We start from the raw sequence: 16957 nt of genomic DNA, 5'->3' as shown, positions 1-16957 counted from the left end.
GAAAGGCCCTTGCACGGCTCTCAGACTGCATGTCTGGCTGCCCAGGTCAGTGGAAGTTTGCAGGAAGCCCAGGCACACCAGGGTGTTGCTGTTTCCCCAGCAGGGCCCGGCAAGGAACACAAACACAGCCAAGGAAGCGGCGGCAGCGGGATGGGGCGGGAAGGGCCTGCCCGGCTCCGGGGACAGACAGACGGCGAGCGCGGAGCGCACAAAAGCAGCTCTAAGGTCAAATGTTTTCCTTCAGGCACTGAAACCCTTCATGTTGAGATGCTTGTAGTGGCCAGGAGGAGATGAATTGCTGCTGGAGATGAGATTTGGGAGGGTTTCCAGCTCAGCTGGGCAATCTCAGATGTCCCCTCACACCTCCCTAGCCCGGAGCCGAGGGGTTTAAACCCCTCAGCGCTGAACTCAGCAGGTTGTGGACTCAGTTTCTCCTACAGTTCTTTATTTCCGTGTCTGTGCCTCTGCAACCTCCTCCTGACACACACACACACACACACACACACACAGGATTTTATACAGGATTTGGTTTTTTTTTTTCATTCCTGCACCGTGACAGCGATTTGTCCGGTGGTATTTGTCTCACAGCCGAGCCTCGGAGCTGACATCGCCTCTCCCTTCAGGTGCCTCCAGCTCCGAGGATGATGAGCACGAAATGGCCTCTGAGGACAGCCATTCACTGCTGCTCATGTCCGTGAAATTCCTCAACATTCTCATTTTGCCTCTCGCTTTGTTCCAGATAAAGATAATTCCCTCGCCCTCGCCATTTATTTTCTTCACTCAGCCGTACCTAAGCTGGGGAGCCTGCACAGAGTTTCACAGGTTCTTTAAGTTCATGTTTTGACATAATCCCCATGAAGTTTGTCTTCATCAAGGTCAAAAAGCATCGAGAGGAGGTTTATAACCTGTTCTTTACAGTAATAGCAGCATTAGCAGTGCCGTGACACTTTGGGCAGAGCATTTTGGAAAGCTTCACAAGGAAACAGCCTGGCCTGCTGAATTCCCCCTGGTGACCCATCAAAGCTGCCTCTAGGTACAGGAGTAACTCCTATAAAGGCACTTGTTTTGAAACTGGATCTTTGAAAATAAAAGACCTTTCAGTTTGGCAGGCCAATGAAAAGAATTGGTGGTGGAATGTTTAGATTAAACAGAAAGCAGAATATTTTCTCTTTAGGCAAAACAAAAGTGACTGCAAAACCCCCAGAAGCCATTCTGAGTCAACATGAAGCATTCTGTTTTGGTCAAATGAAATGCATTCTTCCCCTGGAGATTACTGTTATGAACACAGGAATATTTGTAGAGAAAAAAATATTACTCTAAAAAGTGTTAACTTCAAAAATTCTAGAAGCAAAATCCTTCTTGCTGCCAAGCAAATAAAGGCAAAATGGAAAGATTTATATTTTAAAAATCCCAACAAAACACCACAGAAAAAGAAGCCTCCGTGCTTTGTCTGGAATTATGTTTCAAGCAGCAGAAGAATTTATAAATTCTGACCCCCATTGGATTTTAGGCAGGTTTGACTTTGTGGAAAATACTCCCCAGTTTTACCTGAAGCCCCATTAAAAACAGGTCTCCCACCTGGGGGAGGGCCCAGCAATTAGCAGCTACTGAGTGGATAAAAACCAGGAAGGAAGCAGTGGAGGAAGTGTGTGTGATTCTGGCCTTTGGGCTTTCATTTAGAAATTCTTGATCCATGGGGAAGGATCCTCTCTCCCTGCTGGGCTGCCAGGAGCTGGCACTGCTCACTCATCGCATCCTTCAAGTCTCCTCTGCTTTAAAGTGAGACCCTGCAGGATGTGATTTGAAGACACCGAATGCCTTGATTCAGAGCTAAAAGCATCCTGCTTTTCCCTTGGATGCAGCCCTCAGTCCTGGAGGGTCCTGCCCAGGGCACAGTCTGTGCTCTGTGTGCTCTGACACCGAGCTGGGATGTGCAGCCAACCCTCCCAGCACTGCTGTGGGCAGGGACAGCCACTTCATCTGCAGGGCACACAGCTCAGCAGCTGCCTATCTCAGCTGGCCCAGGTCTGGCAGCAAGTCTGCAGCCTCAAAGAAAGAAGAAATGCAGCTCCAGCTCTGTTCCCACTGGTAAAATCTTGGGAAAAGTGAGCCAAAGCCCAAAGCTGTCACCCCAGCCTTGCAGTTCTGCTTCTCACTTTCTGATTATCTCTGCGAACTGTCAAGAGGATTAGGGAGGCAGGAATCAGCTTCAAAGAACATCAGAAGCAAAATATGATCTCATCTGAGGGGCACTTCCATGCACTTCCAGCCTCTTTAGATATCTCATGGTGGGAAAGGGATGAGGCCAAGGGGCTGCTCATCCCTGGGCTGTGGCTGGTGTGAACTCCACCCTGGTGCAGCACTTGGACCACCTCTCCTCACTCTCTTGGGACCACTCTCTTCACTCCTGCCCTTCCCTGGGGCTGACCAGCAGGGAGATGCTCCAGCAGGACAAGTTGCTCTTGGATGCATTGCCCTATTCCCTCTGGAATGGCCTCAGCCATTCATGCTCCCATAAAAATGTCTGTCTTGCTTCAAATTTGATTTCCAGTCCTTGTGCTCTGGACTCCTGGCAGGGCTGCACTGTGGCTGGTGCCTTCATTGTTCTCACATGAGCTTTACAAGGAGCCAGAACTCAAATTTTCTGTGGGGGCATCTTCTGGATTTCCTGTGCTCTTGTGAACACCAGTGCTGAGAACCAAAGAGAGACTCCCTCAGTCTTGTGCTCCTCTCTCACTACCACTGAGGTGGTGAAAAACCAGTAGCTGATGGCTCTGGGTGGGAACACACTGTTCAAATGTTCACTGATTAATTGTCCACTGTTAAAATGTTTGTGTGTTCAAAGTGAGCCCCCCTGGAATGAGCAGGAATTGGGGAATCCACCCTGTTCAGCTCAGCCCCTGGTGGCAGCCAGCACTGGGCTCACACACAGCATTTTGGGCCTGTTGCACTCCCCACTCCCAGAGGAGGTGGGACTGATGTTTCTGAAGCAGTTACTTGAGAAGCAGCTCTATCATGGCCATAATTATTTCAAGAAATAGAATAACAGCCCTGCTTTGCATAAAAGATGAAGGATGCCGCTGGCCCCATGCATTGAGGAGGTGCTTCTTTTAGCCTTGCATCTAAGGCAGAGCAAATGCCATTGGGGGTGGGCAGGAATCCCAGCCTGGAAACCTGAGGAACTTTTCCAGACACATTTTGGCAAGATGTGCCCAGCTCCAGTGACCTCAGCACTAAATTCACACAGGGTGGAGGCAGCAGGACTGAGTGGGCTCGTTCCTTGCTCTGATCACTGACTCAGGGGTACAAAATGTGCAGCAGATCCTTGACTGTGACCCAGGGGCTGCTGGGGGAACATGGAGCTGAGGCAGGACTTGAGCCAGGAGCTCTTCCAGCTGACCCCCCCAGGACTCTGACTTTGCTGACACTGACAGTATTTCAAATAGCTGAGAGCTGCAAGTCCTGACTTCTGTCTAGACTGGAGCCTGGGGTAGCCCTTTGAGAAGGTGGAATGAATTTTTTTGCTTGATGTGCCCTTTTCTTCCTCCTTCTCTAAGCCATGTTACATTTTCTGTGTGCTGGGAATGTCTGTGTGTGTATGTGAGACAGGAAAGGCAATGGGATATTGAAAATGTGGGATGTGGGACCTGGCATGATGGAAAAGATGGAATAAGGGGTGGATGCTGACCTGTTTTTTTCTGGGATAGTTTTTTTCCTAGCTGGAGCAGTCCTGTGTTTTTGATTCAATATAATAATAAAATGGATAATGCACTGTCAAGAGGACTGTCTGTATTTTCACACACCTGCCCTGTCCCTTGGCACAGGGATCCCAAAGGCTGCAATAAATGGGGATATTCCTCCCAGGCAGGTTTCCCAGGTCAGGAGGGGCAACTGCAGAAGGCAGAGGGAAGCAGATGCTGTGTCTGGGTGGCTGTGGCAGCATTTCCCATGGAGCTGCCACTGCAGTGTGGGACCAGACCCTGCCTTTCCCTGCACAGATTATCCCTCAGAGCTGAGGTGGAATTAACTCTGTTAAGAACTCCCAACTATTTCTGTTCCAGCCCTGGGCTACTCTGTATTTCCAACAGGGAGAAGGGGTTGTCTTCCTTTTAGTGATGGTCCTTGGGACTTGCAGCTGCAGCAGGAGGCAGAAAAGAACGATTAATTCAGGATGAAGCTCCTGAGCTGTGCCTCCCTCAGTGCCCAAGCACAGCTGAGGGGTGGCAGCTGCCCCTCCTGACCCTAGGGACGAGCAGGGTCACAGCTCCACCACCCCACAGGGAGAGCTGTGAATGCCAGGTCCTGCCAGAGCTCCCAGAGCCCTCCAGGGAGGCTGGGAAAGCAGGAGCAGCACAGGAAATAATGGCCAATAACAGGGCTTCCCATACAATCGTGTTCTCATTTTGGTGTCAAGCAGCCAGCCAGGAATGAAGGGAAAATACCATTCCCCTTCCTTTTTTGGCAATAATGGCTTGTAACCTCAGAGGAATCTGCAGCCTTCAGGGGCTGGCTCCACATTTTCTGCCTGCACCTGGCTCAGCCTCACAAACACCCCCCTGAGCACTTTCTCTCACCACAAAACATCCACAGAGATGAGCTATGGGCCTCACTCCTGTCTGGCACTGCCAGGATCTGAGAGTTCCCTCACTTGGAGACAGCTGATGGGATTCTCAGTGCTGCCCAGACACTGCCACAACAATTTCCTTCAAAAGGCATGTTTAGATATTGAAGAAATCCATAGGTGTGCTCTGAACTCCTTGTTTAAGTCCAGAGCAGTTTCCTGGTCCCCAGGACAGCTTGCTGGCTTCTAACAAATATCCACAGGAACCGAATGGCAGGAAGAGCATGCCCTGAGGACAGATCCATGCTGAGGTATAAATAGCTTAATTTCACAGGCCAAGCAGCTTCCTCAGCCTGGCAGGGCAGATCCCAGCAGGAACCTGCAGCTCCTGGGGCAGAGCTCTGCTTTGGGGTGCACAGGACAAGCCAGAAGATTTTCCACACACTGTTCCTTCCATGGCTTTTCAAGCACAGGAGTCTGAGTAAGAGCTTTTAGAGCAGGGAGGACGTGGGACACAATTAAAGTGCACCTGAGAGGGTGATTTTGTGCTGGTTGTCAGGAGAACCTTGGCAAGCAGGAGCACATCCTGCCTTTTTTTTTTAGATCAGCTCTGTTCCAAGAGCATCCCTGGCGAGGCATTTCATAACTTGGGATATTTTCTTCAGGAAAGTGCTCAGGCAGTCCCAAAAGGTCCACAACGTTTCCTGCACGTGCTCCTGCCACAGAGTAATGAGGGGCTGGGTAGGCAGCCAGGGCACTGAATCTGGACAGAGAATGGAGTTTCCTGGAGCGTGGGACAGGCTGGGTTAACAATGTTGGACCTGGGGCATCTGAGCTGGGTGTAATGGGAAAAGGAAACAGCTCAGCACAAGAACCAGGGTGGATAAAGCAACCAGAGCACCAAGAAAAAAACAGAGAGAGGAAATAGAAAGGGAGAAAAAAAAAAAGACTTCAGGAACTAAGAAGTAATGCCAAAAAACCACTTTCCAATTAGAGGAAAACTTGCTGGGAAAGCAGGATAAGGGTAAAATGGGGCTGTTTTCAACAGGCAGGAAAGTGTCACCCACATGAATCGAGCAGGTGTGTTCACCTGGAGGTGCAAAAGCTGAATTTAGCTGTGTGGGCATATCAGAGTCCCCTGGGAGATGGAAATCACTTCTTGTGTTGCTTCACCATCATTGGCAACACCCCGAGACCCTGAGTCAGAGCTGAGAGCAAAGATTTTTGTTTTCTGGAGGTGTAGGTTTGCAGCTCTCTTCAAATACCATCGGACAAACTCACTGCCTCTGCAGCATTTGTGTAAGAGGATTCAAAGAAGCACAAATTGGCTTTTACCAGGAAAATGAAATTAATTCACATGATTATTTGTGGGGAAGCGAAGGCTGAGCCCATCCAGCACCAGAGGAGTTCATGTCATCTCCTATTCAAGGCACTAAAAGTCATCTCCTTCATCTGAGGAGTCACAGTCTCAGCTTGGAAGATCCAAGATGATTCAGTGTTTAGTAATGCATTTGTCAAGTAGATTTGAAAAAAACTCAGCATTTGGGGGGAATATTCTAACAAAAATTCCCATTATTGGAATGGTGGTTGAATAGGTTGCATTCACTTAATCACAGAGGACCATGCTCCTCTGAAGTTCCTGCTTCCATTAATTCCTGGATCTGAACTCAATGATTCTGAAATGTGGGGGAGAGGCAGCTCAAAGGGAACAAAAATGAGCAATGGGACACTTTTTACAGTAAAATATATCCAATGCGGTCACCCAGCTCTGCTAGGAATGTCTCACAGATATAGGGACAAATGTGTAGGAGGGGAGGAATTACAAAGCATCCTGCTGGGAAGGGGAGGAAGGGAAAGAGAGAGGGCTTGAGCATTCAGGATGAGTCTTTGGAAAAGCAATGTGACAGCAAAGTCCTTTAGGATTGAAGAATTTATTCTTAAAAGGAAAGGATGTTTAGGAAGTATCTGTTATTTGGGACACTAAACTGATGGGACAATCCAGCTTTCAAGTCCTGGAACTGAACAGGATGGGTAATCTGGTTCTCACATCCATGTCCCTGAGAATTCAGCTGCCATGAACACCCAGATGCATTTGGTCTGTTCAGGGTGTCAGAGCTTCTGCTCCCTCCTGGGCCAGCGGAGAGGTGGAAGCCCCTGCCCTGCTGGTTCTGCCTCAGGCAGCTCCCAGAGCCCACCACCATTGAAAAAGCAGAATCCTTACCTTGGACAAAGACATAGATGCTGGCCACGAGCCCCTGGTGCTCGGGGGTGCTGCTGGGGGCACAGCTGAGGTAGCCGGTGTCGTTGGCCGTGGCTCTCCTGAGGATGAGCTGGCTGCAGCCCAGCCCGGGCGCGTCGCGGCAGCCGCTCACGTGCACCCGCGGGCTGGCCTCCCTCAGCTGCCAGCTCACCGACGGGGCTCCCCTGCCAGCACAACACATCCAAATCACACTGCATTCAGGCAAAAATGGGCCTTCTTCCTGCCCAGTCTTCCCAGTGCTCCTACCACTGTCACTCCCAAAAAAATTGTAAAGGTCACTGAGACTGCGACAAAATCCCCTTCCACCCATACTATGCTATTAAAGACATTCTAGGATTTGTACTAATACTTTCCCTACTCATCTCCCTGGCCCTATTCTCCCCCAACCTCCTAGGAGACCCAGAAAACTTTACACCAGCTAACCCACGAGTCACCCCTCCACACACCAAACCTGAATGATACTTCCTGTTTGCACTTCCACCCATCAGAAACTGAGCTGGATCACCCCATACTGTTCCCCAGACATTCCTGAAATGCTCCCTGGGAACTGCAGCAAGCTCCTGGAGAAAAGTTTAATTTCTCTTCTAACACACTGCCTGAACACAAGTTTGTTTCTATAACACTGTATTTTAGCCACTTCAAACATTACAAAGCATCAGATAAAATTATATGTTTGTTCAAGGAGGAGGATTTTACATATTTTAACTGCTAAATTAATGTATATTTTCTTGCACTGAGGTTGCATGGAGAGATGAGGATATTTATGTAATTTTTCATCTCCTTTCTTGCTTAATCAGCAGTGACTCAGTCTTGATTTTTGTGAAGGGCCTGAAACTAATCAGGTTACAAGTCTGGGAATATCTGCTCAGGACACATTTTTTCCAATTCCCTTTGTGGCAGCAGCCAGAATATCAAGCCAGGAGGGCAGAGGATGAAAGATTCGCCCCACCTGACCCTTCTGTTGCTGAATCTCTGAGCACAGCTCATGAAAAATGCAATTCCATGGAGTTCAGGACAAAAAGCGGGGCCTGGGTGTCACCTGCTGTGAGACCCAGAGCTCCCAGGTGATCTAAGTCACAGCTGGATGTGCTGGAAGCATCAGGCCATGGCAGCAGGAGCTCCTGGAGCTCCCTCTCAGGGCTCTGGGGATGGACCAGAGCTACCACACAGGCCTAGGAGATGAAGATGATGGTGGTTTTTGTAACAAACTGGTTTTTAGTGTGGAAACTGGTGGGTTGGGGGGTTATCTCCTGTGGATTTTCCTGGAGAAGAAGTTGGTGCTGGAGAGAGGGAGTTGTGTGTGTGTTTGCACTCTTCCTGAGAACAGGGGGGTTGGCTCCCTTCTTACTCAGAGAATTCCCACTGGCCTTTGCTGGGCTGAGGAAGGAGTGAGAACCCCTGGACTTCCCCAGCTCGGTGCTGCCAGAGAGAAATCCAGACATGCTGACCCAGGACTGAGATGGCAATGCCCAAAGTGTGAAATTCCCAGTTAGCCAAGGACTCAGAGTTCCAGCGGCCTGCAGGGGTGCAATAGGTGCAATCAGAGCATGTTTACCAGGACATCCAGTGACATTTCCACAAACATCCTCTTGGCCCTCGTTCCTGCCCGTCCCCCTGTCGCCTTCCTGGAGAGGAGGCGGACGTGGAGCCCTTGAGGTTATTCCCAGCACCAGGCTGACGGGAGCGCTGGGAAAGGGGGAATATCCTCTCTGCTGAGCAGCCTCGCCCTTGTTCTTGGATGTTCTGGTGGTTGGACAGCCCCACCCCACGTCAGAGCTGCTTCCCATTGTCCTTCCGAGCACCCAGAGCTCGGGCCCACCCTACCAACGTCACTGGTGACTCCAGGACTGGGATTGCTGGTCTGGAGTAGGGAACAGAGCCAGTTCACACGGACACAGCTCCCAGCACGTCACTGTGTCCCTGCCCCTGGTCACCCACACCCCTCTGGTGTCCATCCAAGCTCTGGTGGCTCTGCAGGGCAGCACTGGGAATTCACACCTGTGCTTCCTTAAGTCTTTCTCCCCCTCCATACATTATCCTGAGGAAGGTGAAGCCTTTGGCTGTTGCTTTGGGATTTTCACACCTCTGCCAGGAGGGAGTGGCAGCAGCAGCTTTGGCTCCACTATCACAAACCAGGAAATCTTGGCCAAGAAGCTCAAAAGCTCAGAGTTGAAGGGAGGATGGACATTCCTACAGACCTGCTGGGGCTGTGCCCCGTGCTGTGCCCCACACAGCCCAAATGCCCCTGGCAGGACAAGGAATTCCAGAGTTCCCTGGGCCAGGAGCTAACCTGTGAGTGTGGCAGAAGAGGCAGGAGGGCACACATCCCCAGAGGGGCTGATCCAGGGGATCTTGCATGGAGAAACCACAGTTTCCTTCCCTTCCCAGGTTTTGAATCACCTGAGCCAAGGAGCTGAAGTGCTGCAGGCCCTGGTCCCATGTTACACCCCATGCTCACATCTTTTGTGTTTCTCAGACCTGTCATGAGGATTTCTTGCTTTGCATCCATAAAGCAATGTGGGACTGAAGTGCTCATAACTCTTTCAATTATTTATTGATTTGGTGATACGAGAAAAGTAGGGTGGTCCTCCAGATTAAAAAGGTGGGGGATGGAGAACTGCTGGGAAATGTTGATTTAATTGGCCTGGGGCACCCCAGGGACTTCGAGTCCACACAGGTTTTATGGAGAGCACCATTGAGATGTTAAAGGACTGCTCGGACTTTATTGCCATCATGTTTGCTGTTTGCCAAGCTAAAAATACCACTGGCAGGTTATTGTGACCTCGTAAGCCACATGGAAGCTGGAGGGATTTGGAAAAAAGCTGCCTCACACTCCAGAAGACATCCCAAATTTACACAGTCTGAGCCCATTCACCTTTCACTATAACAAAGAATTAAATAGTCTGGGACAAAAATCAGAAGGGATGTGTCAGCGAAACCTAAAGCTTAGATTCATCTTCTCACTGCTTTTTTTTCCTGTTTTTAGTTACTTCTGTTGCAGGAAACCATCCAGGTAGTGGCGCCAGCCAAGGGAACCTTGCAAGAAGGTGTAAAATCCATGTGTGTGTGAGAGAGAGAATGAAATTGTCAGAGTTTGTGTTACCTTGGGCTTTTTTCCTACAACACTCTTAGAGAAAAACCTGAGAAATGTCCTCTGGCAGCAGTGAAGTGTAAAAATCCCACTCAGAACAAGTAACACCTCCATCCATCTCAGTCTGGGGCCTTTTGTGGGACCCAGCAGCTGCTGCATGTTCTGGCACAGCAGAGTGCTCTGGGTTTGCTCCTTCCTCATGTGTCAGCTGTGTCCCTGTTCCCAGAGCATCCTCTCCCTGTCAGCACCAAAATCCTGCTGGTCCTTGCATGGCTGGTGGCACGCATCGTGGCATGACTGAGGCACTGCTGTGATTTACAGCAGCAGCACTTTGGTCTTTCACAAATCCTGGTTAAATTTGATTTAAAGAACATGTTATGTTTAAACTGGCTGGGGCTTTGAATGTACACACAGTGACTGCTGCTTATTTAAGTGTCTGTGATGGGCTAGGTGGCAGTTCCTGGTGATCTCTGTTGTTTCCTCGTGGACAGGGAGCAAAGGAGTGATTTTAGCTGCAGAGGAGCTGAATCTGCCCCTATTTCAGAGAGGATTTCCAGCCATGTCCTCAAGCACAGCACATCCCACTCCCATGAGCTCTCCCCTGTGCTGACTCAGGGCTTTGCTTGGGCCCCTGAACAACTCAACACAAAGAACTTGGCCAAGCTGACCCCGACTCTCCTCCCTGCTCTGTCACAGCCCATCCAGCTCCCTCCACACCGCCCCAGCTCCCAGCTGGCCCAGCATCAGGCTCTGCTCTGTCCTGGAGCTCTGCTGGGCCAAACCAATCAACACAAGGACAAAAATCCAGCGTTTTTTGGAGCAGTCCTTACCAGCATTTTATTTTTAGGGTGTCTCCTGGTGAGATGACGATTTGGTCCTTGGAAATGCTCAGCCTTGGTTTTTGAAGAAGCTCTTCCTCAGCGAGACCTGACCCAAAAAAAGGAAGAAACCATCATTAGTTTAGATGGGCTATTCAGTGGTGTCAAAGCAGCACAATGCACTCGAGACAAACTCTTTGTTTTGTAAATAGTTCCTAATTTGGGGGCCCACACAGTGCTGCATTTATCCTTGGCCAGGAGATGCCCTCAGTTTGTTTTTGTTTCCTTTATTCCTCTCTTTCTTTTCTGACACCAAGCACCTGCATTTGTGCCAGCAGTGTTTTGAGCCAGCTTTATTACTGAATTATTGCAGATTTAGGAGAACAGATCTGTATCAAAAGGATTTTGCACACATATTAAAATGGAAGGAGTCAGGTCCTTGGGAAGTAATTTGATGGGTGAGCTCATACATTACATTTTAATTGATGGGAGAAAAGAAAACAATAATTCTGGGGAGCAGCTCTGTGAAGCAGCTGGGATATTAAAGGCAAATTGGAAGACCTGGTGTTTCCCAAATGACCATTCCCAAATGAACATTCGCGAATCCTGGATCTGAGCTGAACCCCAGGCTCTGTGGGCACTGTGGTTGGGGTAGTGCTCCCAGCGGAGTCTGTGATTTTGTCAGGTCTCTGATGACTAGAGGCATTAGTGACAGCTGTGACAAAGGTCTCTCTCATCATCTCCTGGCCCAGGAAATGTCTCCTGCCTGTGGAGCTGTCCCCAGGGACAATCTGAGTGTTCATCTACAATGAGACAATGTTCAGAAAGTGAAACTGAGAAGAACCAGAAGTGGAGGTTGGCCAGGCTGGTTGCTTTGTCCAAATTCAAAGTAACATAATCAAGGAGAGGAGAAACCAGGCTCTGATAAGGATCTCCACTTCCAAAGCTCTGACATTAAAGCTGTGTTTTCTTTCCCCTCCTGCTCTTCAGATTTCTCTCTTCTCCTGTGATTCAACCTCGATAAGGCAGAAATCCTCCCTGGGCTCCCAGCACGGGCATTATTTGCAGCAGACAGGGAGATATCATATCTGGCAGAAAGAGAAACACTAGGCTTTAACTTTTCAACTGCACGAAGCAGTGATTTTGCTGCCCCCACCTCTCTGCTCTCATCTCTGAGCTGCTTGATTTCAGTAAATTGCTCTCTGCCTGGCATCAGTGTGGGCAGTGACTCACTCCCACTTTGGAGTCTCTGGCTTCTTCCAGGAGCTCCTGGAGCTCCTATCAGGAACTCAGCAGATGCCAAATAACCTCATGGCACCACAGAGTCCTCCAGAGGGGATCCTGCTCAGGCACCACGGTGCTGGACTGCCCTTGGAGCCCCTGACCCTCCCTACAGACCCTGGCTGAGACTTGGAACCAGTGCTGGCCACCAGAGACAGATCCAACCCACTTTCCCTGCTCCATCTCCAAGGTCCTTTGCAGAATAAGAAGTTGGTGTCTGGCCAACCCCACCTCCCTCCAGTGGCTCTGTGGGACATTATTTAGCACCTCCAAGCTGCCATTGCATGGCACACTGGGCAAGCAGAGCAGTTGGGGGTTCCAGCCCTGCAGTTCCCATTTATTTGGGAAGCACTGCCATTCCTCAACACCCTCAGGATGGCACACACAGGGAGCAGCATCACACTGAGCTGAGAACCAACAGAAAAAGCCCCAAACTCTGCAGGAGGAGCCACTGTCAGGCAAGCCTATCCTTGCTCTTGGCTCCAAGGCCCCTCTGGTTTCCAGGCAGAGCCAGTTCCCACTGGGAATGGGCTGAGCTTGGCACAGGTTCTCTCATGGTGCTGAGGCATTTCACATCTCCCTCAGACTGACTGTGCTGAGCTTTGCAAAAATGCTCCAGGATATGGCCAACAGCCCCCAATTTGTCTGTCAAATGCCATGAATTTGCCAGCTGAGGGGGGTTGGGGTCCCTGTAGCTCTCCCAGGATCTGCTCTGGGCTGTTGATGCTGTGACTTCAGCCAGGACTTAGAAAATCCTGGGGTTTGAAACAAAATTGTTTCTCTCCTGTTGTGCCTTCAGTTGTTCTTAGGGCTTAGGGGGGGCTCAGCTGGTGCCTCTGGAGCTCTCATGAGCAAGTGTGGCACTGTCAGAGGGCCTGGGGTCAGAGCCTGAGCTCTGCTCTGACTGTAGAATCTTCAGGCTTTTACAACATTTGACACCATTCTTGCTAAGAGAAAGAAAAGTATTTTTCAATTATTCTGGTTTTGCTTCTGAGTTACTTCTTGCCCAAAGTTTATTTTGGCTTCGGGAGCTGAAGAACAGAATAAGCAAAGCGGAATTTCAGTGCTTTTCTACTCCACAGAGGACAGGAGGAGAATTCCTGTGCCACACACATCTGGTCTCTGCTGGCAGGTGACAGAGGGTTTATATAAACACAACCTGTGCCCCTTCTGCCATACCACTGCTGAGTGGGCTGGGAAAAGAACATTTTGAGGGCAAAACAGAGAGAGTTGTAAGGGCAAGGTCAGGCTGTGCTAGGGCAGAACACCTAATGCCAAACTGGCAGAGTGAGACCTCACAATATCCCTAACATCCCCTGGCCCCTTTAGAGCTAGACTTGACTTTTAGGAGGCAAAGCTGGGGATAGCCCCAGGGTGTGTTGGATGAGGAGGATGGAACTGCTCCACTTGCATATTTGCTGTGTGTGCTTGAGGAGATTCACGCTTTTATGAAGGTGTTAGGATGCTGCAAGGGAGAATCAAGCACATTCCTGGCAGTGCACCCCCTCTTTTCCACAGCCCTGCTCCCCAGCCTTTGTCCCTAAGCCAGGACCCAGGGTGGGGTAAGAGACCTGCTGGGCTGGGTCCTGCTGCAGCTGAAGTGCTCTGGTTGCACTGCTCAGATTCCAATGCCCAGGCTAAGAGAACATTGTCCTCTCCTCCCTGATAAATAATTTTGGTCCTGCTCTAGGGCAACAAGGGACATAAAATTAAAAGCGAGCCATCATTACTGTGTCATGACCATGGCAAAGCTCCTTGTGAGAGCCACAAGAAGAGTCCTGGGTGCCACAGCTGTCCCTGCCATCCCCTGTGGAGCTGACCCTGCTCTGGGTGTGCTCCTGGTGCAGCATCCATGCCCTGGCATGGTTTGGGATGAAGCGCTGGAGTGACAATCCTGCAGCTCTGGCAGAGGCTCTGTCTCCTTCAGAGCCACAAAGGGGTCTCAGCAGCACAAAGGGGTCTCAGCAGCACATCCCCTGTGTGAGCCATGGGGGAAGGACAGGCTGCTCAGGGGAGGGACACCTCTGCTCAGGCTCCTCACTCCCTGCCCTGCCTTGGCTGCTGCCTGCCCAAGTTGACTCCAGCAAGACAAGAGCAGCACCTCCAGCCTGGAAGTGCCCCTGGAAAGAGCCCAGGTTGTCAGGGCCCAGGACATCCCTCTGGCTGTCCTGAGCAGCCAAGACCCCTGCCAGGGGGCTCAGAGACCCTGGCACAGAGCCCAAAATGCCTGTGGGTTTGATTATGACCCATGGAGCAAATTACCAACCTTAGATGAAGATCTGCAAGCCATGACAAATTAAGTAGAATAATAGTGAATTTGTCACAAGGTGGAAAAGTAGATTTTGGGGCTTTTAGAATAGAGGTTCAGGGGGCAAGATGGAGGGAACTGGGTGTGTCCAGCCTTTCTCCTTCTTCTTCTTGGCCTCCATCTTCTGCTGTGATGGTGGCACTCACAGATTGGTTTAGAGTAGAAGCTCACTGTCTAACATAGGTGATGGGTATTGGAGAGTAATTGTAAACATTGTACACGCAGTTTTTAGTATAAAGACATAACACTGCCCTGGGGGCAGGCAGAGTGCCTGGAACTGTCCTGCTGGATGGACCTCGGCAGGGCAGGAGAAAGAATTTTATAGATAAGATACAATAAACAACCTTGAGACTGAGAAATGAAGAGCCCTGACTCCTTCTTCAAGCGTCAGGCTGGGAAAAGAGATTTTCTAACTCTTCTCAGGGTCACTGTGACAAGCTAGAGATCCCAACACAGGTGAGGACAGAGCCTCTGCCCAGAGCCTCACTGCACCATTTCTGATCTGGGAGTTCATTCCTACCTCCAGTTCAGGCTTTAACATTCTGCTCTCGGCGCTGAAAACCGCAAACACAGCACAACCACAAATCCTCGGGAGCCAAATGTGAAAGGTTGACTGATACATTATCCAGGGGAGAAAAATATATTGAAAACTGCTTTTCCTGGGATTATCTGATTTTGCAGCAGGGCCAACATTAAACACGGGAGGCTCCCCAGGCAGAGGGTAATGGGTGACCTCCCTCACCTCTCTGTCAGATGGTTTCCAACTCCATCTCACTTGGCACAGGGAGATCCCTCCCACGCACAGCCTGATGCTCCATACTGGGCCCAGCAGTGAGCGCGGATAAAAAGTATTTTTAATCTCTGTTCCTAATTGTAACAGCCTTCCTCCAGGCATCCTCTGGGCACTGCAGCTCTGCCTGGCACAGCTCTCACAGATGGTTGTGAGCCTGGCTGTGCCTGGGTGTGGCTCAGTGACAGCTCAATGTGATCCCTGATTAAGGATCTGGGGCTCCCTTCTGGCCACAGGGAGAGCTGGGGGAGCAGAGCCCACAGAGCCTCTGCTTCAGATGACAAGGAAATCACTGCTGGGCAGAGCAGAGAGGGCTGTGCTGGCAGCAAAATGAGGCAGGTTAGGGCAGGGATGGCATGAGGGTTTGGGCACTCAAACAGCTTTATGCACAAGGGTGAGCTCCATGGACTCCTCACGTGTGTAAAGTCACTCCTGTGCAGAGAGCTGGGCCCAGGGCACCTCAGGGCCCCTTGGAAGGGACTGGGAGTCAGAGTTTGGAGCTGATTTGAGTCAGGGAAGGAAGGTGACAGTACAGGAAAAGATGAAGAGTTTAAAACTTCACTGACAAATTATTATACTCAAAAGACACAGGGAGAATTGAGAGAGCAAACAACCTGACCCAAAGCAGCCTCCTGAGCACAGGAAATGGGAGAGAGGCACTCAAACCACAGCAGGTCTAGAGGGGAAGTTTTCCCCAAGCACTTCCAACCCACAGCTGCATTCCCCATGATGGGGGCCTTTGCCCTCTGCATTGACTCAGCGTTTAAAATCTGCTTTGCCATTGCTGAGGATGCTCCTGTGAGCTGTGCTTGCCTGGCAGAGCCTGGGCCAGAAGCTCCAGGAACCCTCAGGAACACTGAGGGCTGTCCAGACACCACACCCTGCCCTGTGCCCAGTGAGAGGTGACCACCAGTGACAGGGGGGTGCAGAGGCAGAGCTGTCCTCTCCTCCCAGGAAAACCTGGGCAGGGCAGACGCTCCAACCCCTGCTGCAGAAATGACTCCCAGAAAAGGACAATGCTCTCCCCTCCCAGCTGCACACCTGGAAATGAGCAGGTGTCCCTTTCAAAGGGCATTTTCATGCTTCTATCCCCAAGGAAATCTATTTTTGCTGGAATTGGAAAGCTCAGGGATTCACTGAAAAGCCATGTGTGTTTAAACCAATGGCCTGTAATCATCTTAGGATTTATTTCAAGGTTACCCCCATGAAAAGAGAAGGCACCACAGCACTGCCAGCATTATTGGATCACAAGCCTTGCAATATTTGGTGTTTTTATTAAGTCTTCAGCTCCTGGAATCAGCTTTCATTTGTTACACTCAAGTGGTTTTCTATTATTTTTAAAGGTTTAAAAAGACAGTAGCAAATAACTAAAGAGACTCATCTCCACCCCTCTTTTTGTTGTGAATTTGAACATAGGATTTTTGATTCTCCTCGACTTTAATGAAATGTTTTGTGCTCTCTATGCACAACGCAAGATCTTCTAAATGAAATGTTATTGCTGCCATTGACTTTCCCAGCAGAGGGGAAGGGAGGCTCTTGTGGGGAAGGTCTTGGCTGTAAGTCAGAGACAAAACTCCCAATTTTTGTCTTTTCTGCTGGCTGCTGAGTTCTGTATCGAGGCACTGATGGGAACTGAGTCAATGCAGAGGGCAAAGGCCCCCATGAGGGGCTGCAGGTGGGGAATGTGTGGGTCAGGACTGCTTGGGGAAAACTTCCCCTCTAGACCTGCTGTGGTTTGAGTGCCTCTCTCCCATTTCCTGTGCTCAGGAGGCTGCTTTGGGTCAGGTTATTTGCTCTCTCAATTCTCCCTGTGTCTTTTGAGGATAATAATTTGTCAGTGAAGTTTTA

At 50.0% G+C, this 16957-nt stretch overlaps 1 protein-coding gene across 3 annotated transcripts in view; it reads right to left on the bottom strand.

Annotated features, from left to right (window-relative positions):
• LOC102066332 (vascular endothelial growth factor receptor kdr-like) overlaps positions 1–16957 on the bottom strand; it is a 132674-nt gene that overhangs the window by 84343 nt on the left and 31374 nt on the right. For all 3 annotated transcript variants that reach the window (XM_074551742.1, XM_074551743.1, XM_074551744.1), the window contains exons 2-3: positions 10743–10839; positions 6783–6985 (exon numbers count right to left, since the gene is read on the bottom strand). In XM_074551742.1, the coding sequence (XP_074407843.1) occupies positions 6783–6985; positions 10743–10839 (300 nt within the window). The remainder of the gene's footprint in view (positions 1–6782; positions 6986–10742; positions 10840–16957) is intronic.

This window comes from Zonotrichia albicollis, chromosome 14 (genome assembly GCF_047830755.1).
Source record: "Zonotrichia albicollis isolate bZonAlb1 chromosome 14, bZonAlb1.hap1, whole genome shotgun sequence".
NCBI lineage: Eukaryota > Metazoa > Chordata > Aves > Passeriformes > Passerellidae > Zonotrichia > Zonotrichia albicollis.
The sequence above is the reverse complement of the archived record's forward strand: the minus strand, read 5'-3'. Positions and strand labels throughout refer to the sequence as shown.